Below are 25,284 nucleotides of genomic sequence, written 5' to 3' on the forward strand. Positions count from 1 at the left end.
AAACACTTTCCTTGATCCAGCTGGTGAGTGAATGCAAAGCTTAAACGCAGCAGATAACTGATAACTGATTCCATCATCCTTATCACCTGCAGCTGAAACTCACCCTCAGGTCCACAGTTCAAATGGCCCTGTCAGGTACAAGCCAGGCAAGGGCAAGTGACGAGATCACTCAGGCCACCAACGAGCTGCCACAGTGACATTGCCTAGAAAACAGAGATCTCACCTGCTACTATCGCTAATTCACTTGGTTTTCTTCCAAGTCCCAGGACAGTCTGTATTGTTGAGAACCAGGATTGTTGAGAGTCAGTATTGTTGATGGACGGTTATTAGAACTAAGGTTGCCCTCTGGCTGAATATCTTCCGATCCGTCCAGATTCATATCACAGCTATCTGTCAGTGACATCTTGGATGAATGGTAATACGATCACCCATGAAAGATCTTTTCTTCCTAAGTCCCAACCTCAGAAAGGCTTTTGTACACACAGGCTTATGTGTGGTGGGCTGAGGTACTGGTCAGGAAAAACACATTTTTGGATCTTAAGCGAAAAAATAAATAACTTTTTAAGACCCCTAAATCTTAACAGTGGCTTTATGAGAAGAAAAGGGTTGGCCCTGGAAATAGCATGACATTCCAAAACGAGTAGACAGATCTACGTATCTAGCAGAAGAATACGTCAATAACCATCTAGCCGTATTCGTGTGTATTCTGGTGCACAGGGCACATCGGATCCGGGACTCCACAATGAATAAAAGCGAGGTCTTAGACAAGTCACCTAAATGCCTCAGACTTTCCTGTCATCCTCAGTAGAAATGGGAAAATACTATGGAATGCACAGTTTCCGAGCGCTCTGGGGAAGAGAGGAGGCGGCGCGAGGGAGAACATTCCACAAGGTCTCATTGTACTGTGAAGAGGTTGAAGCCGGCCCACTGACGTGCCACTGGGCACACCTCTCAAGATGGTCAGGATTCCTAGACAATTTAAAGTAAAATGCTTTCTGATTGTGAGGGCTTTTGCTTCTGAATTTTCCTTTTTTAAAACTTCTGTTTGGCAGAAATCCATCACCTCAAGCAGTCTGGACAGCTGGGCTATTAGCACCTTGCCTGCTCTGCGTGTGCAGAGAAGTTACCACCTCCTGTGAGGACCAGATCTTGGGCCTGCAGACGAGGACAGCTTCCACAGGCCAGCTCCATTCTTCTTCCAGCTGCCCATCCCCCTCCACAAAGCACCCCCTCCACACATCCCACACCTGTGCTCCCCATCAAAGTAAAAACCCACGCCCACACACACCAGAGAGAATTCCATGGACACGAAAAATATGTATAAAGACATTTCTCTTCTTCCTCTTTCCTTTTCTAAGGCAAGGTCTCATGCAGTCCAGGCTGGCATAAAAATTGCTATGTAGCCAAGGCCATCCTTAAACTCCTGATCTTCCTGCTTCCATATTTTGAGCTCTAGGATTATAGGCAAGGACCACCATGATTGATTCATGTGGTTCTGTGGCTAGAGGTCAGGGCTTTGTGCTAGCTAGAAAGACCATACCAAGTGGCCAACATCCCCCGCCCCTTGGAGACACCTCTTAAGCCTCACACATTCTTCCTGCGTGCTTCTGCTTAGCAGTTATTACCTTTGCACGTGCCTTTTCCGAAGAAAAGTATTAAGGCCCTCAATCAATTTCATGATAGGAACAAAGAAAACTTACCCTAAAACAACCATAAAATTGACCACTAATAAGGAACTTATAGGCAACTCGTTAAAACTGAATGTGTATCTTCGGAAAATGAGAAAAGGCTGACTCTTCTCTATCATGAATCTTTCAGTGGTCTTTCTTTTAAAAGCTTAAAGGCAAACTGTCTGTAAACAATACTGCAATACGGATCACTTTTTCAAATTTCTATTACAATGTACTAAATAAATCCTGAATTATGAAGTCTAATAACCAAAGGGTCAAGCTTCAAGGGCTTTGCATACATAATTGAAACAACTTACCTAGAAATGATTGGAATTTATTCCTCAGGATTTTATATAACCACTTTCTAATCATTCCATAAAATGACTCAAAACATCAGCTAAAATTTTAAAATGAAATGTATTTTTTTTGAAAAATGAAATATATTTTAAGTCGTTGCCTGTTTAATACACATTAAATAAGACAGTGCTTTTGCCTTTAGAAGGAGCCCATTAAGTGCTAGTTTATATATTTGATATGTTGAATTTAGTACTAAATTTCACATTTTTTATATTAAAAGTAAATTCTGAGAGATATCAAATCTGACTAGATCCATTTGGGTTCCTCAGACCCACCTTGAAATTGTCTTCTACCTGCTTTTTGTTAATTTCAAACATTTATATATCTTGAGCAAGACTTAAAGGGTTGCCTTTAAAACTGCTCTTTACATAAAAGTTTCAGATTCATCTAGACAACTATGAACATAAAATGGAAACCTAAAATTCCTGCTTTATCACTTACTGATAAACCCTCATCGTTTACTTCAGATAGAATGTCTGGAGAGCAGTGGGTCTCAGCCTTCCTACTGGGGCAATCCCTTTAACACAATCCATCCCGTTATTGTGACCTCCAACCACAAAATTAGTTTTGTTGCCACTTCATAACTGTAGTTTTGCTACTGTTATGAATCGCAATGTAAATGTCTTTGAAGGTCAAGGGTTCTCAAGGGGGTCAAGACCGGCAGGTTGAGGACAGGTAGAGCCTTGTCCTGGAAAGTGAAGCTCCCTATTACATCCTCCTTGTTGTCAATATATATCCACTTTCTAATCTCTCCTTTCACTCTTTAAATAACATTTACACGGAGAGAGAGGAAATATCCACCGTGAGCCGGATCACCACAGGAACAATGAAATTTCAAGTGGAATGCTCACAAAAACACTTGAAATAGAACAAGACATAAAAATCTTTCCTCCAGGGTACTATGTGCCAAACAGAAACCTGCCTTCTAAATCCTAAGTAAAATCACCAGGCTTGCTTTCTTAATAGAGCTCAGATTCATAGTTTTGTTTTACACACACACACACACACACACACAAAACCAACAGTATTCACTTGACCTGATTTCCTCCTTCCACTATGAAATAGTCACCACAAATAATCTGGAAGAAGCAACAGTTAGATTCCTCTCCGGCATATAAGAGAAGTCTCTCTCTCTCTCTCTCTCTCTCTCTCTCTCTCTCTCTCTCTCTCTCTCTCTCTCTCTCTCTCTCTCTCTCTCTCTCTGACTATCCAGGGAAGAAGTCAAACTCCATTTCTGACACGACTAAGGATTCAAGCCAGGATCACCTGCCTAAGATAGACACAGCTTCCCAGGTCCACAATACTCAAGGAAGAAGATTCATCATCTTATCCACTGCTAGGAAAATCACAGGAATTTTCTTCCTTTAAAAGGACAATTATGTTCATACAAAAAAAAGCAAAAAACAAAAAACCAAAAATCCAAAAGTCAATAAAATTTCCGTTTCCGGTAGTGTTCAGTAGAGTTGCATCTATCCCCCAGCCCCAGCCGCTTTATTGTTCTAAACTCTGCTGGCCTCCCACAAATTCAATTAAGCCTCACAATGAGCAAAGGGACACTTACCTGGCAGGTAAACATTCTCTATTTTGCATTCTCTAAATGCAGACAGGTGCTTTCCTCAGCCACAGAGCCGGACTCCCAGCCACTGGTTGTCGCTCAGCCATGCAGTGGCTGCCAGACTTTATTGCAGACCTGGGTGCCTAGGGATGCCAGTGGCAGCACCAGCCGCTCCCCCTGGGCCAGCTCCCCACCAAGAAGTTTCAAGAGGTGGCTGATTCTAGAAGCCTCGCTGAAGGCAGGGACCTGAGAGTGCGTTTCAAAAAGGCCAGCAGCTGGAGAAGCTGCAAAGATTACCCACGACTAACGGATGTTAGTGCGTCTTTTAAAGACCTAGAAAAGAGTGTGGGAGGGTAGCTAAAAAGTTCACGTGACCACAAACCCGGAGCCGGAGATTTCAGGCACTCCCGCGCCGCGCAACCGGATCCACTGGATGTCGACCTCCAGCCTCTTCACAGTCATCCACTAGGGACACCCCCCTTCCAAGAGACTGACGATGGAGAACCGAGATGGAGCCCGGGAATGGGAATTTCTGACCAGATCCCCAGGAATTCTGGACTTGACTGCGTGCGTCCAGGGACCACACTTCATCTTGTTTCCATACTTTGACCCACGCGCGTGTCATTAAATGCTTAGGTCTGACAACTCTCCTTAAGAAGCATGGGCCAGGCCCCGGGTTCTGGTAATAGCACCGAAATAAGCAGTAATAACGGAGTAATGAAATCAGATCCCTTTCCAGGGAGTGTTAGCTTGAGCCCCAGAAAGGCAAGGGCTGGAGGCGGAGGTTTGAATGCGTGTCTACCAGCGGCTGGCGATGGAAGTGGAGAGAAAAAAAAACAACGAGGGAATTCACCTGGAAAAAATCTGCCTGCGCTTTTACAGGGCTCCTCTCTTCCTTGTCCCAAAGGGTCTCTGGCGCCCCCTGATGGCAGCTCGGATCCTCCCAGCTCCACAGCGTTAACCTGGAAGTGACCCTACTCTACAAAGGCAGGGGATCACGCCTTAGTTTTTTGTTTTTTTTGTTTTTTTTGTTTTTTTTTAAGAAACAATTGGCTTTAAGGCAGTCTGTGGTGGCAAAAGTTAAAAGGAAAACAAATGACCTGTAGGCCGACCTGGTGTCACTCGTGTACCTAATTAGTGGTCAGGCCATCCGCACACATCATGGGGCGTTTATGAAGGGTTTCAAAGATCTACTTTTTTTTTTTTTAAAGATTTATTTAATGAGTACACTGTAGCTGTCTTCAGACACACCAGAAGAGGGCACCGGATCCCATTACAGATGGTTGCAAGCCACCATGTGGTTGCTGGGATTTGAACTCAGAATCTCTGGAAGAGCAGCCAGTGCTCTTAACCTCTGAGCCATCTCTCCAGCCCCAAAGATCTACTTTTTATCTTTTAAATTATGCACACGTGGGCTTGAGGGCACGCGTGCAGATGCCCACGGAGAATATAGGTGTGGGATTCCCTCCTGGGCATGGGTGCTGGGGCAGAACTCAGCTTCTATGCAAGAGCAGCTTGCTATCTTAACAGCAGAGCTGTCTCTTCAGGCCCGGAATGTGTTTCTTGATGGATGGAAATGTAATAGAAGAAAACCAAGGGGTATTTGGAGGGAAACTTGTACAACGCCAACCTCAACATTTCAGGTGTAACCAAAATGCCTTTGGGGACCTTCCTGAGGCCTGGGTTTATGAGTCCCACAGGTAGGCACCACAGACTACACATGTGGAAAAGAACCTACTTTAAAAACTATGAGCAAAGGCTGCCGAAAGCCTCACTGCCCCCATCGTCTTATGTGCACGTTTCAGTTAAGCTAAGAGTCCTGTACTCTTCCCCATTTATAAGGTAAAATGTCATCCTTGAGGGTTAGGAAAGGTAGAGTGGACAGGAGAGGGGCTACCTACTGAGACCATTCCGGTGAGGAAAGGAAAGGGTGAGATTGGTACTCCCCAATCTGCACGTCCCTGTACCCTTTCCCGTGTGTCTGTGTGTCCTGTATCACTCAGTCCTTCCTCCTTCTGCCTTGGGTAGCAAAGTTGAAGTAGAGGTCTTAAACAATCAGTTCATTTAATGGTACTTGTTAACAAGATTCATCTGGAGGGAGGCCAGGATGGCTCAACCAATAAATGGACCAGCCAAGCTAGTCTGACAGACCTGAGTTTAGTCCACAGAACCCAAGGAAAGCGAAAGGGTTTCCATAAGGTCTGGGCTCAGTTCCAGCACCCACATGGTGGCTCACAATTGCCTGTAACTCCAGTCCCAGGGGAACCAATACTGTCTTCTGACCTCCAGTCACTAGGCGCATATATGGTACATCTACTTACACACATGCCAGCAAAACACCCATACACATAAAAATAAATAACTAAATTTTTTTAAAATGGAAGGAGAGAAGGGAACCAACTCCCAAAGGTTACCCTGACTGCCACCCGAAGTGAGTGGCGTGTGCGCACACACATTCACACACACACACACACGTTATATACACAATGTATTCATTTTTAATTTTAAAAATCATCTAGAGTGGAACATCGGCGAAGGAATCTCAACCCAGAGCCAAGAGGCAGGGAAAGGTGGTGTGAGAGGGAGAAAGCTGACCTCTATCAAAGTATCTATACCACGCCAGGCTGCACAGCAGCCCATTTAACCCGTATCCCAGCTCCAAGACGCAGGCGATACCAGCTCCACCTTCCAGATGAGGAACAGAGGCTCACAGAGCTTACAGCCAGCATGCGAAGCTACAAGATGAAAAAGAAGCCCAGTAGCAATCGTGGATTTTATACACAGTGGCCAGTGATGGACATGATGCTTTCGTGTGTGTGTGTGTGTGTGTGTGTGTGTGTGTGTGTGTGCGCGCGCGCGCACATGCTAGATTTCCATTGCTGTGATAAACCCCATGGTCAAAAGCCACTTGGGGAGGAGAAGGTTCCTTTCAGTTTACAATTTGTCATCCCTAACAAAGGGAGTCAAAGCAGGAACCTGGAGACCAGAGCTGATGGGAGACAATGTTGGGGTCCTGCTTACAGACTTGCATCTCCCAGCTTGCCCCCCTGCTGTCATTTACAACCCAGAACCACATACAATGGGCTTTGCCCTCCCCCATCAACCATTAACCAAGAAAATAGCCCACAGGTTTGCCTACAGGCCGTCTTATGGAGGCATTTTCTCAGGTGAAGTTAGCTCTTCTTGGGTGACTGTAGCTTTGTGTCAAGTTGACAAAAAAACTAACCAATGCCTGTATATGTTTTATTTTATAGACAATTGCTATATAAAACACACTCTTTCCCTTCCTTTTTATTTTTTTAATTTTTTAGAAGAATCTCGTTATGTAACACAGGCTAGCCTTGAACTCAGTATGCAGCCCAAGTTGCTTCCAAATTAAAATATGGAATCCCCTTGTCATGTCTCTCCATAGAGCATGCTCAATCATTAACTCTTCCAATTTATGGATGAGAAAACGGATATCCATGAAGATTTAGTGACCTACCTAGGATCACACAACTTGTGAGTGACTGAGAAAGATTTGAACCCAGGACCTAGCCTTAAAGTCCTGTCCTGTGTCTGTTTAAAGCACATATACAAAAGCCAGATGGTGATGGCCCACGCCTTTAATCCTGACACTCGGAAGGCAGAGGCAGGAGGATCTCTATGAGTTAGAGGCCAGCCTGGTCTACAAAGTTCCAGGACAACCAAGGCTACACAAAGAAACCCTGTCTGGAAAAAAAAAACAAAAACAAAAACAAACAAAATTAAAACAATAACAGCAACAAATCCCCACATGTCTACAATGGATCAGCAATAAAGCTGACTCAAGGTTTGCTCTAGCAGAACCCTGATGCCTCCCTCTACGGACAAAACCCTCCTTAGCACCTCTTTCCATTCACTCAGTGCCAGAAGTGGAGCCCTGGGCTGGGTGACGCTTCCTCAGAAAGTGCCCTGCTCACGGGGGCAGCATGTTCTCGCTTCAAAGACCCTCAAACACCCACAGCTTGCTGCTCATTACACAGATGTATCATTGCAGAACATCTGAAGCAAAGAGAATCAACAGAGAAAAGGAAATTGCCTCTGACTCACCCTGTCCGTCAGGAAGGATAATGGGTTCTTTGTCTGCTTAAATGACGGTAAGAAGGGTGATTATCCTCCAGTCCACCTGAGCCATGACCAAAAAAAAAAAAAAAAAAAAAAAGCCAAAGGGACTCATGAGACAGTGGATGCCAATGGTTGGACCAAAAGGCACCCTGGAACCCGTGGTAACAGCGATGCTTAGCAGGGTCACAAGCTTGTCTCTGTCTCATCACCAAGGCGCCTAGCAAAGCGATCACGTGGTGTGACAGGAAAAGGTCTCCGCTACCCTAAGTACCCCATAACAGAGCCTGAAGTCCTTACTAGTAAACCTTCAGGAGCAAAGCACTGAATTATTAAAAGTCAGTTGTGTTACGTATGATGAGCAGCACCGGCTCAATAGCTTGCTTTTGCTGCTGGTTTTTGGTGCTAAGGAGTGAGGCTGGGGCTTGACGATCTTGTGCACCTGCTCTGTCACGGAGCTGCATTCCCAGAACATGCACCACTTTGTAATGAAAGGATATTTTGTCTATCAGCCGGTGCTCATGATGACTAACTAGATTAACTTGGTGCATGACGTGGGCGACAGTGGAGAACGTAAAGAATCCTGTTTATAACAGATATACTTTCTGTAAGGAAGCACAAAAGCAGATTCGCCACTGTCCCGCCCTGCCTCTTCTCTGAAGATGTTCTGCCTGCTTCAAAAGATTTGCGCTCACATGTTGCTAACAGAGGAGTGTGCTAGTGGAGAATTGTCTCTACAACCTCTCAGTTCTGGAAGCTGTGTTAGGCTTCCTATGTGTATAGATATTTGGCCATTCTCAGATTTCTGACGGGGTTGAAGACTGGTAGTCTCATAGACAACCCAAGCTGTTTAGCATTGAGAAAGATAATAAATTTGAAAGGGTGGTTTTTCAGATGGCCAGATGGCAAAAGATCTCAAATCAAGATATGTCAGGCATAGAATTATAGTCTTTTAGGATAGATGACAAGATGCTTTAGTTAATGGACAAATTGATGGACTGGGTGCTGAGTGTATCTAATGTTTTACAAATTGTACAATGGTAATAATTGTACTCAATTTATATATAAGTGAAAAGGCTTTTTAACTGGACAAAAGGGGGGAAATGTTGTGGCTTGCCTTAGAGCTATCTGTATTTTGATGCTAATTCCACTGACCCAAGGACAGCTGCCCAGTCACATACTCAGGACTCAGGTGACTTCTCCAGAACCTTCTCCCTATTGAATTTGTAAAATACAGGTGAGGGGCAGGTACAGGATAGAAGGAGGCCTGTCATTGGATGAGTTGGAAGGATGGGCGGGAGAAAAGTTTGAAGGAAGGGGAGGAGACTGGAACGGAAAGGGAGAAGAGACAGGAGGGAGAGGGAGAGAAGTCCTGGCAGGTGACGTTAGGATTCCGCTCTGTGTATTTACAGGTTGTTATGAATGTTCTTAAGGTATGGATGGTACCAGGCTTTGTATGTTTAGGTGGGCAATCATATCTTATCAATTGGATCTAAAAAAAAAAAAAAGACAGCACCGGCTCCATCCGCCCTGTAGACATCGGCCCTCCGGAAGTGCACCCAGCTCCCTGCAGTGTGCAGCCCAACTTTGACACTGACTGTGCTGTCATCTTGTGTCTCTGGCATCCTCCACAATCCCACAGCACCCACTTTGCCCATTCAGGCATTCATAAAGGGATCAGTTTGGAAAAGCTGAGGATGTTTCTCTAAGAAATAATGGAAGAAGTAAAACAAACAAAAGACAGTTCAAGGCAAGAGAGAAAAATCTAATACACAAAACACTGAAGAGGGTGGAGGGACCCTAAAAAAAAAAAAAATAACTGCTAGGCAGGAATCACGGGAAGGCACGCCTTTGGAGTGTTGGTCTTTCTGTTCTGTGTGTAGCTGGAGGATTCGGATCCTGAGATGCTCTCTTCTGCTCTAAGGCATAGGACGGGAACTATTCCACACTGTGGATATAACTTGGTCTGTTTTGGGAGGATCCGAAGCGGTAGAAGCCACAGCAGTGGCTTAACACCTTCGTTGATGATGATCAGCAACATGGCATTGCCTAAGTGGCACGGCAGGATCCTCTCCACTGCCCAGACCAACGTGGTGGGAATACACCTTTAATCCCAGAACTCAGGAGGGAGAGGCAGGTAGATCTCTGTGAGTTCTGGGCCAGCCTGGCCAACAAAGTGTGTTCCAAGACAGTCAGGGTTATATAGAGAAACCCTGTCTTGAAAAACCAAAAAAGAAGAAAGATAGACAAACGGGAAGAAAGGGAGAAAAGAAGGAAGGAAGGAAGGAAGGAAGGAAGGAAGGAAGGAAGGAAGGAAAAGAAAGAAGAAAAGGAGGAAAGGGAGGAAGGAAGGGAGGAAGAAAGAAAGAGAAAGAGAGAAAGAAAGAGAGAGAGAGAGAAAGAGAGAAAGAAAGAGAGAGGACTTACCAGGGCTGGAGAGATGGCTCAGTGGTTAAGAGCACCGACTGCTCTTCCAGAGGTCCTGAGTTCAAATCCCAGCAACCACATGGTGGCTCACAACCATCTGTAATGAGCTCTGATGCCCTCTTCTGGTGTGTCTGAAGACAGTGACAGTGTACTCACATACATGAAATAAATAAAATCTTTTAAAAAATAAATAAACAAGTAAAGGACTCACCAATGGAAAGTTTTATGTCACACAAAAATAAGGTTTAGTTACAGGAGCTCTGCCTGCAGGGCGGTTTTGAGAGGTCAACCCTGGCTGACCCCGAGCTCTTATCAGGAATAGCATGATTCTGCCAGGCAGACAGGATGACCCTGGTTAACAGCTGCCCGGGGAAAAGCAGTCCTGGTCTGTCCCTGGGTAACCATGACAATATTTTTATATTTCAAATCTCTACATTTGTCCAAACAGCCAAACCTTGGAATTTCTGTCCCTACAAAACATATTTAATGCCTCAAAGCGTAACTTGAGGCCGAGAGACTGTACATGCTGAGGGAGTTTCTGTTCCCGGCCCGGCCCTGTGCGTTAGCCAGAACCAGTGTGTGCTGTTGTTAAAGTTTTCTTAGTTCTCTAGGGTGTGGGGTGATTCTCACTAGGAAGGCTCAGTGCTATTATAACAATGTGAGTTAACGCTGGGTGTTGACTTTGAGTAGAGCTCTCGTCTCTGTGGTAAGGAAAGGGAATGTAAGATCTGTTGAGCATATTCCCAGCTCAGGCCTCAGACAGGAGCTTTGCAGAGCTCGCTCCCATGCTTCCCTGGATCCTCCTAGATTCCAAGAGTCTGTCTGTCCCTTTCTACTGATGGGAAAACTGAGGCTCAGAGCTGGGGTGTTCCTATATGCATATGGCTAAACAAAAGCTCCACTTCTAGTTTATTATATACCTGATAACCTTCCACCTTTATGTCTGTTTGCATGTGATGTTTTTTTTTCTTCCTTCTATGTGACGTAACCTGAAGTGGTGATGTGACTATCCTGTAGAACTGGGTAGTACCATGCAAAATGTTATCGAGCTCTGCTCTAGACCTGACCGTCACCTACGAGCATAACTATACAACCGAACTCTTTACTGATGTATGTATTTGATTAGCATTCCAGGTGCCAAGGACATAGCAGCAATGGGGACCTAACTTGATATCTGTGTCCTCGGGCCACCAGACAAGATTCCTCTGACTGGTAGTTTAAATGAACCACCTGAGTAAACGGGTTTCTGCAGCCAGCCCCGTGCAAGCCACCCATGCATGTCTCGGTCCTAATCTTTGCTGTCTGTATGGAAGCAGCCATAGTGATTCAGTGCTGCTCCCTGACGCTGGACCTCCACCTGAGTCTCTCGAATGCCTTGCGCTGCTAATAGTCTGGCTGTTTGAAACCAGAGAGCCTGAAGGATGCACATCCCTAGCCTCACCCCCAGCTCCAAAGCAGTGTTCCCAGGTGACCTAGAAGGAAAACTAGCCCTGGTGTGACTGCGCACGCCTGTTTGAGCAGGAGATGACAGCGAGCCTCCAGAAATGATGGCAAATTGTAAGGTGCAATTTCATAAATGACTCAAATGCAATTCTGGAAATGCAATCCTTACCTCTTGTGACTCAGAATAAAACAGTATTAATAACAGGCCAGACAGTGTAACAGTCCCAAAAAATGAGGTCAAGGAGGAGAAGGCTCTAGGCAGACATGGTTTAAGAGGCCACATATTCTAATAAGACTGTCTGACTCCGTAGTTCAATCTGTTTTTTTAATTGACTTTTTTTTTACTTTTCCTGTATTTAACATTTTTAAATTTTTCACTCATTAGAGAGAAATACTAGAAATGTCTCATATTGAACCCAAGAAATGGCTCGGTGGATAAAGGCAAATTAACCACCAATAGCCTAAGGTCAGTCCTTGGAACCTACCTGAAAAGGTAGAAGAAAAGAGTCAGCTTCCACAGTTGTCCTCTTGAATTCCACACCTACTCTATGTGTGCATCACACCCACACACACACACACACACACACACAAGCATGCACATGTATGCACACACAAACTATTAATAAATACAAAGGAAAGAATATATGTTGTCATACTATTAGTAAATACAAAGGAAAGAATATATGTTGTCATTTGAATCCATATGAACACTAATAAACATTGCATAAGTTGGTTTTTTTTTCTTTTTAATCTAGATCTGCTCAGTGAGCTTGCTGCCAGTTTGGTCTACAGAGTGAGTTCCAAGCTACATAGAGAAACCCTGTCTCTATGTAGAGACAAACAAACAAACAGGTCTGCGCAGGTTTACCAAGGACACAAAACTGTAGTTAGGAGAAGCAAACTTTATCATTCTATAGCACAGTGGGGTAACTGTAATTATCAGCAATTTACTGTGTATTTCAAAATAGAAAGAAAGACCAAATGTGGTCCATGCTTATAGTCGAAGCATGTGACAGAAAGAGGCAGGAGGATCAGGAGTTAAAGACCACATATGAGGAGCTTAAGGACAACCTGGGCTACCTGTCCCCCATAGAGACCCCTGTCCCACCAAAAAAGCTAGAAGACAACATGCTGAATCCCCTTAACACAAGGAAATAACTGTTGACCAGGTTACCCTGATCGTCCCACACTATACACGTCTATTCAAATAGTCCACTGTACCCACACAGATGTACATGGGGCATTATGTTTTATGTGTATGTGTGCTTTGCCTGCATGTATATCTGTACCCCATGTGTAAGCCAGGTAGCTTCAGAGATCAGAAGTGGGTATCTGATTACTTGGGACTAGAATTACAGTCAATTAGGAGCCACCATGTAGATGCTGGAAATCGAACCTGGGACCACTGAAAGATCAGCCAGTGCTCTTAACCATAGAGTCATCCCTCCAGCCCTAACTATGTGTCAAATTTCAAAAGAATAAAAAGTAGAAGATAACATTATTATGTTTTAAAAAAAGATGGCTGTCTGCAGGACCATGGATGCCTGGCCTGGATATTGGTCTATATGCACCTCCTTCGGGGAGCTTCTATCCTTATGCTGATACCACTGGTGTCTCCAAGTGTCCCCTGGCAGAGTTCCTGTCTAACAGGCTTGTGAGCGTGATCCCATCCTTTTCCTCGCCTCCTGCCTGTACTCTCCCACACCCACCTCACTCTAAAATACAATTTAGGAGAGAAAACCCTTGACAGCTTCTTCAGTTATTTTCATCTTAAAAGTTCTCTGACAGTCAACATTCCATTTGTCCTTTCGTAAGACACTTTGCTTTGAGGATGCTATTTGCCTGGTGCATTTATGCCTTTAAGGATGCCCCCTTAATGCTGAACGCCATATTACCTTAAGTGCCTGAGCTAGGAGGAAATACAAGGGTACTTGCTCTCGCATGAAGAGGACACAGCCACCATTCAGCCCCTTACCTGCTTCATTTTGCTCAATCTTGGTCTTAGTGGCTTGCGTTCCTATAACAAAATACTCGAGATCAACTTAAAAGACAAGTGGACTGGTATATGCCTGTAGTCCCAGCACTTGGGAAGCCAAAGCAAGAGGATCCTGAGCTCAAGGCCAGCTTGGTCTTCATAATGAGAATCTACCTCTCCCGTATCCTGCACCCAAAGGAGTTTCCTTTGGTTGCTGGTTTCAGGGTTTCTGGTTTCTGGATTCTGGTTGGGCAGCCCCATTGCTTTAGGCTTATAGCTAGACATGGCAGATAAAGCTCGCCACCTTGTGGCCAGAAGAGGAAAGCAAGAGAAGGGGCTGAGGTCCCAGTGTCCACATCAGGAGCATGCCCCCAGTGGCCTAACCTGGTACCACCAGGCCCCACCTCTTAGGGCTTCCACTGCCTGCCAGGAGTAGGTGGGGCTGAACTCCGGAGCATTCAACCTGTGAGCCATTGGAGAACATTCAAGATGCAAACTACAGGAATCCTCATCACAATCCGACAAGACATGAACTGTTTGTATTACCACCGCACAAACGAAGAAACCAAGAATTTACATAGAAATCACACAGCCAGTGAATAGCAAAGGCTTCAGACTGGACCTGTTTCTTTCCAGAGCCCAAGCTCTCTTGTTATTTTCCCAAGGCTTTGTACAATAAATGTAAGGAGAAGACAAAAACAATCCACGAGCCCTACTCAGGGCCTGACAGAAGTGGGTGAGAAAACGCTGCAGGCGGGACTCTGGGCTTTCGGGCATGAGAGGTCACGTCTGATTTTTTTTGAGTTCCTATCAGAAAGAGAGTCACAGTAACTCTCAGAGACTGTGCAGACTAAGTTTCAAACCCCAATGGTTCGTGGCTGACTTCCTGTGGGTTCTCATCTGAATCCTCAGACCTTCCTGGTTTGCTTTAAATCGCCATGAAGGAGTGTTGCTCAAACTGGAGGAACAAAGGGTTTCTTTCCACTTACGTCTGAGTCCATCATTGAGGGAAGTCAGAGCAGAATGTCGAGGCAGAAACACAGAGGCCAGAACTAAAGCAGAGGCCATGGATGAACGCTGATGTTGGCTTGCTCAGCATTCTTTCCCGTACAACCCAGGACCACCTACCCAGGGGTGGTACCGCCCCCAATGAACAGGGCCATCCCATACCAACCATCAACCAAGAAAATGTGCTGTAGACTTGTCTACAGGCCAAGATGGTGAAGGGATTTTCTCACCTGAGGTCCCACTTGCCAGATGACTCAAACTTGGGTCAAGTTGACGAAGAACTGACAGGGATACCAGGCATGGAGTCTGGCAGCCTTACCGGGAGTACTTGACGTTCTTTCTCTTTGGTATTCTGGAAGCTTCTCTCATGGGGTCTGAAGACTAGAAACTACCTCCAGTAGCTTTGTGGTCTGACCTCACCTTGTGGCTGTGGGGAGGATCCTCTGGGTAGAAGAACAGCAGGGCAGACAGACCAGACTCACCCATGGCAGGGTGGAATCCAGGGCCGGGATGAATTCTCACCTCAACCACTTACCAGCCCTGTGCCTGCACACTGTACTCTTTCCCTGTAAAATGGGAATAAGACAGGAGTAGAGTTCACAGGAGAAATGGTGGAGAGACAGTGCTTTGTTTCACAGAACTAGGAAAGGAACCTAGCGCCTTGCACACACTAGTCCAGCACTCTACAACCAAGCTCTTTCTCCAGACTCTTTCTAGGTGTCTTCGTTTACTTTACATTGCTGTGATAAAATACTGATTATGTGCAATTTAAGAAAGGGGGTGGGAGGTGGGGATTTAGCTCAGTGGTAGAGTGCTTGCCTAGCAAGCGCAAGGCCCTGGGTTCGGTCCCCAGCTCCGAAAAAAAGAAAAGAAAAGAAAAAAAGAAAGTGTGTGTGTGCGTGCATATATGTGCGTGCATATGTGCACATGTGTGTATGTGTGTGCATGTGTGTGTGTGCATGCACGTGCTACTCACACAAGTCTGCAGGTACCAGGTACACATGCCTGTGCATGAGCATCAGAGCTTTATCAGGATGTCACCTGCCTTCCTCTATCTCTGGAGCCAGGGTGTCCCACTGAAGCAGGAGCTCACTGTTTAGGCTGGCCAGCAGGTTCTCAGGATCTGCCTGCCTCCCACAGGTTCTCAAGATCTGCCTCCCGATGCTGGAATTCCAGACAAACACAGCCATGCTCAGCCTCTTAATGCAGATGCTGGGGATTTAAACTCAGGTCCTTTTGCTTGCAGAGCAAGTAGTCTTACCCACTTAGCCACCTACCAGCCTCACTTTTTATTATGATGCAAGGACTTGCTAAGCTGCCCAAGGCTGGTCTTGAACTGTCCGTTCCTGGGGATCCAATGCCTACTTCTGATTTCCATGGGAATGAGGCATGCAAGTGGTGCATCTATACATGCAGATAAAACACTCATACACATTTTAAAAACACAATTAAAATAACATTAAAATTAGATTACTCTTTAAATGAGAGTTGGTTTCCTAGCACAGGTGAGCTACGGAGCTGGAGTTTACTAGCATCCCCACTCTCTAGTGCTGATGTGTGTTCTCCTTCTGCATTTAATATTCTTTACCATGTGAGACCTCAGGACCTGCAGATACTGATTCGGGCCTCACAGAGGACCATCTGCTGTAGAATTGACTCAGTTCTTTCTACTTAGAACTTCTGCAGGCATTACACTGCAGGCTCATGTCTCCCCCCTAGTGGATGGAAAAGACTATGACTGACTAGATTCCTTTTCCTTTTAGAAAGGTCTCAAGCACTAGCTAGGGCTGGCCTGGAACAAGCAGTGTAGACCAGGCTGGCCTCGAACTCACAGGGATCTGCCTGCCTCTGCTTCCACAGTGTTATGATTAAACATGTGTGCTTTCAAGCCCCGATTCGAGTAGCTATTGGTTTAAATCAATCTGTGATCAGTGACTTGTTGAAAATAAAAAATTAGTAACTTTTCTCATTGATTTCTAAGAGCAGTTCAAAAAGAATGGAAGGTAGAGTGACTTACACTCAAATCGTCCCAGCAATGGCTGACTTGTAAAGGCGTAGGCAGCCAGTGGTGAAGGTATAGACAGCTAACGAAAGGCTTTAGGGCCACAAAAGAGCCTCAGAGCCCAGAGCGAGAGCTAGAATACTGGAGGCTGCAGAAGGAGGAAGATCTGAAATCAGGATCTGCCTCCCGATGCTGAGGGTCCTAAAACCCCAGCCTAGAGGGCCCTAACACTAGAGGGGGCCACTAGCCGCTTCTTCTGTCTGTCTACCGCCATCTTAATTGATAAAATTGGAAGAACAGAAAGGTACCAGAGAAGGGCCTTTAAAGAGGATCTCTTTGCCTGCCCACTTTTCTCTTTTCTTTTCTTTCTTTTTTAGGTTATATTAAAGACAGGTTTATTGGGAAGCTGATCTCAGGTGGGAGAGTTCACTGGCCCAAGGACCAAGGCCAGGAAGTCATCATGTGGAAAGAGGGAGTAGGGGAGAGAGAGAAAGAGAGATTAACTGTTGCATGTATGCGTGCACGTGTGTGTGTGTGTGTGTGTGTGTGTGCGCACGTATTTCCATAAATCCAATATTCTCTGGGTAGGAGCTGGTACTGTGGCTCATTCCCAGAGTTAAGGCAGGGTAGCAAAAGCTACACACAGCACAGGGACAGTGGTACAGCCCACGATCCTAGCACTCAGGGTGTGTGATCATGACATTGAGGCCAGTCTGAGCTACTTAGCCTGTTTCTGTCTCAAACACACACACACACACACACACACACACACACACACACACACACACACAAAACATACAACACACACAAAGGAAGCAGCATCTAGATTCCAGAGTCAGTTTCTAGAGTCTAGAAATTGGAAAGGCAATGAAGCCAGCCTGGGCTACAGAGGAAGACCCTCTCTCAAAACACAGAAGTACTATAAAGTGGAAAGTGAGTTTAATTAAATATTAAATGTTTATAAATTGATTAAAACCATTTAATTGCATTAAAAAATATTAAATACTAAAACAATAACCACAACAGCCTATCGCCCATTCTGTTTACAGGAATTCTCAGTGAAAGGGGTATGCACATGCAGAGAGAGAAAAGGGGAAGAGGTCAGCCCACTATTTCTATGTAGGTAGAGCATATTAACCCCCAGCCAGCGAGAGGTCACATTTTTTGTTGTAGGTCAGGAAGTCAATGCAGAGAAAATAGAGTGAAATAAAGGCCACACCCAACATAGCTGTGGGTATGAGGACCCTCTGAATTTGACTAATCTGGATCTCACAGTAGGCATAGTATCTGCCATCCATCTTCTGCTTGCTGCCTTTGGTGTATCCCAATCTGTCCTCACAGTAGCTCACCCATGATGGCTATGAATGTGACCCTCATTCACGCACAGGCACAACAGGAAACCTTGAATTCTTTCTCGTGCCTTAGCAGGCAGGGGCCACTTTCTCAGCAGCCCTCCTGGAACATTTCTACATCTCAGACAAAACTGTCACTGGCTAAGAGAAAGGCACAGCTCAATTAGCTTGTGTAGCCAGCTTAGCACACAGGGCCACAAAGCATTGTGGTCCTCGAACACAGCAGGGAGAGGGGAAGGGGCTTCAGAGAAAGAAACTAGGGAGTCATGGCTAGAATACTTCCCTGAGATCAACCAGGACAGTCCCTTTAGGCTGCATTTCAACCTAGGCATGATGGCACCAGCCTGTAATCCTGGTATTTTAGAAACAGAAGCAGGAGAATTGCTGCCAGTCCCAGGCCACACTGGGCTACACAGTGATTTCCAGTTCAGCCCAGGTTGCATATGTGGGACTCATTCAAATGAGCATCCGAAAGCCTCGTTGTGTCTCATGTACCACTGTGACCCTGAGATGTGGAGGCAGGAAGATCTGTTTAAGGTGAACAGACATGTGCTGGTCATGGCGGTACCACACCTTTGATTTCTGTATTAGATTTTTGCTCTCGGCTCTCTAAAATCATGTCTACCAACAACTGTGTTTAGAAGGTAGAAGGATGCTAAGCCACAGAGAACGGATATTAACTTGCAGGTTGATTTCAAAATAACTTCTGAGAGCCATCAGCTTAGGGGGGTGGAGAGTGATACTAATTAAAATTATTGGGGTTGGGGATTTAGCTCAGTGGTAGAGCGCTTGCCTAGGAAGCGCAAGGCCCTGGGTTCGGTCCCCAGCTCCGAAAAAAAAAAAAAAAAAAAAAAAAAGAACCAAAAATTATTTTAAAATGCTGTAGGAGGGACCAATGGCTGAGCAGGTGAAGAACAGTATTACTGCCAAGCGTTCTCTCCCTACCCGCCCCCTCCCAAAACCCACGTAGTGGAATGAGAGAAATGAGTTCAGCAAATTGTCCTCTGGCCTCCACGTGTTCTGCAGCACTTACACTCCCACACCTACACACACATATCCACACCTACACACACGCGCGCACACACACATGCATACACACAAACATACACGCATGCACACATGCACACATGCACTCATATTCATATCCACAAAATAAATAAAATCTTTTTAAAAAATAAATCTTGCCTATTTTTATTGTCCTGGCTATCTTTTTACTTTTGTTTGGTTTTGTCTGAGACGAAAGCTTTTCTATGTAGTCCTCTCTGTCCTAAAACTTGTTTTGTAGACAAGGCTGTCCTTGAACCCAGCCTGCCTACCAAGTGCTGGGATTAAAGACCTGCAGAATTATGCCTGGCTGGTCTATTTATCTTTAAAAAGAAAAGGGGGAGTCCTGGAGAGATGGCTCAGAGGTTATGAGCACTGGCTGCTCTTGCAGAAGACCAGGGTTCAGTTCCCAGCACCCATATAGCAGCTCCTAGTGGCCTGTGAGTCCAGATCCAGGTGACTCAACACTTTCCGGCCTCCTCAGGTGCCAGGCACACACATGGAGCACTTACGAATATATGGACACACACATATACACATAAAATAAAAATAAAGATACTTTTTAAAAAACACTAAGCTGAGCGTGGTGGGACAGCCTTTAACACCAATACTTGGAAGGCAAACAATCTCTGTAAATGCAAAGCCAGGTCAGTCTACACAGTGAGTAGCCAGGACTCCACTGTGAAACACTGTCCCAAAATCAACAACAAAACAAAGGAAGGGAGGGAGGGAGGAAGGGAGGGAGGGAGAGAGAGGGAGAGAGGGAGGCAGACAGGCAGGCAGACAGGAAGAAGGAAGGAAGGAAGGAAGGAAGGAAGGGAGGGAGGGAGGGAGGAAGGAAGGAAGGAAGGAAGGAAGGAAGGAAGGAAGGAAGACTGCCATTGCAAGACCTTGGTTTCCATCTCCAGGGCCTCCCGAAAAAACAAAAAAAACCAAAAAAAAAAAAAAAAAAAAACCAAAAAAAAAAAAACAAAACAAAAACAACAACAAAAACAACAAAAAAAAAAAGCCCTATTGAGGTAAATATGGAATATACTTTGGTAAGCTATCATAAAAACTAATTTACGTGAGAAACTGTAAAAGCATTAGAGCTGTGCATTCTAAATATTTGCAGAGCTGAGTACAGGTACAGCTTAGAGAAACCTTACACGGGGAGCACGTGTAGAATTGTTGCCAGCACTGCAAAGTTCTGGAAAACTCCCCAGATAGTCTCATTTAGAACCAGATCCCAGTGTGGCTGAGCTGAGAGAATGAGAAGCCGCAAGGAGCCAAGTTAGGGAAGCCACCTGCCTACTGCAACAGAGACCAACAGGGCACGCCACTCTGCCCCGCCCAACACCCCGCCCCCGGCAGCACCCTGGCACCACCCCCACATCCTGATTGGCTGGAATCCAGGCACGTTCAGTAGCCAACGCCTTCTACGATGTAGACCTCAAGTTTTGTAGCACCCCAAAAGCAAATTCTGAACAGGAGGGTGGCTCTGGCCTAGATGGCCATTTGGGTATTCTGAAGCGCAGGCAAGAACATTGGGTAGGGAACTCTTAGAGGCGAAGGTCAGAGTACAGTGGAGGAGAAGAATTTTTGGAAAGTCCAGGGTGTAAAGCCTAGACTCCTGCAATGACTCAGAGTAAAATGTCTAGCGCTGTGCCCTCTAGCTCAGGTGCTTCTGTACCACAAGCTTCTGTAGTCACAGAAAGTGTTTTGTCAGAGTGTTTGAAGCTGCCTACAACCCCATCATAGGACTCAGAGACCCAAGCCACATTTATTGTCTAATCTCGAGATGTTAAACTTCTAAGCAGCTCCAGCCTTGAGGCAAGCTGTTGGCTCAGCAAGAACTAAACACAGCTATACTGTGTTTCTCACTGATTGTCTTCCTACCTCTCTTAAAGAGACCCGCTCAAAACAGCGTTGTCTGCCTCTCTGCTTCTGGTCCTAGAGCCACTGGTTTGGCCGGTAAGAAAATCGAGCGTTCTAGTCGACATCCCCCTGTTCGGCCTAAAAGGAAATCTGAACCGATGGATCTGTTGCCATACCTAGGCTATGGCTGGTCATTTGGATAATGTATATTTCAGTATATACTGCCATATAAAAGTCTAGTAAATACATTTTTTAGAATATGTATACACATCTGTTGCATGTGTAGGTGTGGAATTGCCTGCTTATAAAGCATACATGTGTTCAGTTCTAGTGGACGCTAAACAATGGCTTCAAAACGTCGTTACTGAACCTGACTGTATTGAGTTCAAAGACAGAAATGGATAAGGTCAGTTCTCGTGTTCCCTCTAGGCCGTGTTACCAAGTCTTAAGTTTATCTCTCTGCGCTTCTCATCTGTGAACTTCTGCAAATTTTTTCTAGCTTCTGTCTCCAACCTTTATTCTCCTCTTCCTGTCGCTTATTATGATCTATAATTTCCTGAACCTTTAATCCTGGTGTTTTTTCTAATCCCCTTTCTAAGGCACATAACTTTTTATCTAGGGCCCTGTCTTTTGAGAAGACATAGCAAATCAAGAGAATAAATATTGCAGTAACAGTAAATGATGAGGTGTCTATTTCCTTTAAATCTATCCCTGTAGAACCGTTCAGAATATCATTCCAAAGGTATGTGCTTCTCATCTTTAAGTATCATATCTCACACACACACACAAAATTCTTATTACCTGATCCAGAGCTTTTTGTACCTTTGTCTCCCTCTGCTGTTTGATTCAGGACACTGCAGTCCTCTCTGATTTCTTTTATTCACAGGTTGACTTCTATGCTTCTGAGCAGCTTCTCTGTCTTTTGTTTGGGTTGCAGCTGGCAGCTTGTGCACTGATCTCAGGCAGACTGCAGCACAAGCAGTCGGGAGACCCGGTCTGGCTGTCTTGTGTCCTTGTGTAGATGTGGCGGATATGGGAGAGCGAGCACGGAAAGGCTCCTTTGGGCATAAATGCCCAGATCAGCTCACTATCTCTGCGAGAAAACTACCTCTCAGGCAGTTGCACTCCAGGGTCCCTGTGCTAGGCTCAGTGAAACTGACACTGGTGCTGCCCAAGTCCCAGTTCCAGACTAGGGTGCTGCCTCTGGCTGTAGCTGTCTGCCTGGGGCTCTCTGTAGACCCCTCAGATCCATCTTTCAATCTACACATTGCTGCAGCCTTAGACCGCTGCCCTCACCATTTATTCGGGGGTGGGGGTCGGGGCAGCGGACTTCTATCTCAGGTTATTTGGGTTCTAAGCAATGCAACGGGCACCAATTTGTTGCAGTCTCCGACCCTAATAGGCCCACGCGAAAACCCACAACTCAGTTATATGTATAAGCTGCACTCTAGATTGGCCAGATTCGCCACCACACTAATCTATTCCCCATCCCTTGCTACTCGCAGCTTCTCCAGGCCATGTGGTTCTGCTCCATCTTCCTTCCACCTCTTGGGGTTTTTTTTGTTTTTTGTTTTTTGTTTTGTTTTGTTTTGTTTTGTTTTTTATCGTGGCAAGGTAGCCATGGAGCAGAAATTGCCTATTTCATATGCAGACAAAATACTGTCTGGGAAAAAGGGGCACGCTATGCAGAATAGTTGACTAATAGCTCTGGCAAGACAGGGTAAACGGTTCTTCATAATCCTCCTTTGCAAACGTCTGTCAGCTGGTGCTGAGCCAAAGGCTGAAGATGGATGCTCTGATAGTCTAAGACACTGCGGAGCTGTCAAGGTAGTCAGCTGTCTCTACCACTGTTTAAATTTGAGAAGCTGTACTTGGTGCCTCCTATATACCTAGGTAAGGTTTAAATCATTCTCAGATTTCTGATGGGGCTGAAGACTCGTTAAACCTCATAATCAAACTCAAGCTGTTTAGCCTTGAGAGAGAGGTTATAGAGCGGAAGACATGGTTTTCAGATGGCGTTACCAGCTATAGTCTAAACATAATCCAGGGAGAGAATCGTACTTCTTTAGATTAGGAATGACGGTAGAGTACTTCATCTAATTGACAAATATGATGGAGTGGATGTCATCCGTATACCATTCTGTGTAATTTACATGGTGTTATGCTTTTACTCACTTTATGTATGGCAGAAGAGTTTTTGTTTGTTTGTTTTTGACAGAAAAGGTGAAATGTAGGGGTTGGATCTGATGCTAAGGTCCTGTTCCCCAATTGATTCTTTTTATTTTTTTATTGTATTTTTTAATTTACATTTCAAATGTTATTATTCCTTTTCCCAGTTTCCCATCAATTAACTCCCATCCCATCTCCCCTCCCCCTTCTTCTATGAGGGTGTTCCCCCACCCAACCACCCACCCCTTCCTGCCTCCCACCCTGACATTCTTCTACACTGGGGCCTAGAGCCTTGGCAGGTCCAAGGGCTTCTCCTCCCATTGGTGCAGCCCCCAATTGGTTCTTGAGCCATCAATAAAGATACCAGCGACCAATGACTGAGGATGGGGCGGGGCACTTAAGAGTTGTGTGGGAGGACACAGGCACAATTGAGAGAGCTGGAAAAGAGCTGGAAGAGAGGAAGAGTAGTTGCAGGAGATAAGGGCAACCAGCCATGTGAGCTTTTGGTTTTGAGTGCCAATGGCCACTCTATCTGATTATGCGTGGGGTGGCAGGACAGGTTTATCAGTGCCCAGTCATTTTAAGATTAACTGTCACACATACGCATGCACGTGTGTGGATGTGTGTATGTGTGTGTGTGTGTGTGTGTGTGTGTGTGTGTGTGTGTGTCCCCGTCCATAGATCCAATATTCTCTGGGTAGGAGCTGGTATTGTGACTCATTCCCAGAGTTAAGGCAGGGTAGCAAAAACTACACACAGCATAGGGACAGTGAGTGGTACAGCCCACAATCCTAGCACTCAGGGTGTGTGATCATGACTTTGGAGCCAGTCCGAGCTACTTAGCCTGTTTCTGTCTCAAACACACACACACACACACACACACACACACACACACACACCCCACACACCACACACACAAAGGAAGCAGCATCTAGATTCCAGAGTCAGTTTCTAGAGTCTAGAAATTGGAAAGGCAGTGAAGCCAGCCTGGGCTACAGAGAGAAGATTCTCTCTCAAAACACAGATGTAAATGAAGTTACTATAAAGTGGAAAGTGAGCCTAATTATGTTTATTAATTAACTAAAACAATTTAATTGCATTAAAATAAAGATTAAATACTAGGACAATCACCACAATACAGTCTATTGCCCATTCTGTTTACAGGAATTCTCAGTGATGTTCCAACCCCTTGACAGGTCATATTTGATATCCATATGCTTAGTTAATAAAGTAAGGTGACTGGACTGGCACAGTATAACTTGGGCCCCAAGAGACGTCATTCCAGGATTGCTTCTTGCTGCGGATCTGCCTTTCCTGTCACTCTTACATAGACTAATGATTCCTGGGCATCAGCCCATCCTACTGAGCAGACTTCCTGCAGATCAACAGAAAGATGATTTGTGAATTAATACCGTTTAGATGAATAAATTATTTCATAGAATTCCTGATTTGATTCAAATAATTTTAGGAAGAAATTTGCCGGGAGCCAAGCTCGCTTATACCACCTCTGTCTCAGGAATGTTTCAGGAATGTCAAGCCCACTTACACCCTCTGGGACACCTAACCAGGTGTCTGTTCTCATCACTTTTACAGCTTCCTGTCTCCAGCTGTCTGTTCTTATCAGTCTATACCTGCAATATACGGTTTAGGGCTATAGGGAGGGTGGTGACAGTTGTGAAATTGGTCCTGGGTCCTGGGTGACCTTCCCGCCTGCTTGTCTTTATAAGCCACTGGTTTGTTTTTTGTTTGTTTGTTTGTTTGTTTTGTTTTGTTTTCTAATTTTTTTTTCCGGAGCTGGGGACTGAACCCAGGGCCTGGCGCTTCCTAGGCAAGCGCTACCACTGAGCTAAATCCGCAACCCCTATAAGCCACTGTTTTTAATTAAAGTTTGAGAGCTTGATCAGAACACAGACTTGCTCTCCTTCTTTGCGACTCTTGTCCCCCATTCTTTCACCCCCTCCCAGGTCTCTGCTGAACCCCTGCAGGCCGGGGCAGAAAGTTCTAAAATGGTTATAGTTGTTTTGCTAGAAAGATGCAATAAAGTTAGAATCAAGAGTAGAATGTGCCCGCTCCTCATAAATAGTCAGTGAGTGCTGCATACAAAGACATGCAGTGAGTTTTCATAATTACACTAAAGAGAGATAGGCGTGGGGCACACTTGTGTTCAAGGAAAAACATTCAGTTCCGAGGCTGAAGCCACAGGTATGCACATGCTAAGGCAAGACCATGTGAGAAGGGTTGCTTTGCACTCATGAGCTTACAGAATGGAACACTGCTCTGAACTTGTCGTTGATGACTTTCTGAAACTCCCCCTTTATGTAACATTTTATCTATAAGGTAAT

General features: G+C 45.2%; 2 protein-coding genes across 9 annotated transcripts in view; both read right to left on the reverse strand.

Moving 5' to 3' along the window:
- The window catches only part of Esr2 (estrogen receptor 2), a 55,688-nt gene extending 51,248 nt beyond the window's left edge, over positions 1 to 4,440 (reverse strand). Inside the window, exon 1 of one of the 2 annotated variants that reach the window (XM_006240221.5) lies at positions 3,589 to 4,440. The gene's annotated coding sequence lies outside the window, so the exon portion shown is untranslated. The remainder of the gene's footprint in view (positions 1 to 3,588) is intronic. The other variant, NM_012754.3, reaches the window with a different exon arrangement.
- A 19,741-nt stretch (positions 4,441 to 24,181) lies between these two features.
- The window catches only part of Tex21 (testis expressed 21), a 40,076-nt gene continuing 38,973 nt past the window's right edge, over positions 24,182 to 25,284 (reverse strand). For 2 of the 7 annotated variants that reach the window (XM_063261723.1, XM_063261724.1), the window contains exon 10: positions 24,183 to 24,317. In XM_063261723.1, the coding sequence (XP_063117793.1) occupies positions 24,302 to 24,317 (16 nt within the window). In that variant the 3' untranslated portion in view covers positions 24,183 to 24,301. Of the gene's footprint in view, positions 24,318 to 25,284 lie in introns of all 7 variants that reach the window. The other 5 variants (XM_063261717.1, XM_063261718.1, XM_063261719.1 and 2 more) reach the window with 3 other exon arrangements.

Source organism: Rattus norvegicus, chromosome 6 (assembly GCF_036323735.1).
Source record: "Rattus norvegicus strain BN/NHsdMcwi chromosome 6, GRCr8, whole genome shotgun sequence".
NCBI lineage: Eukaryota > Metazoa > Chordata > Mammalia > Rodentia > Muridae > Rattus > Rattus norvegicus.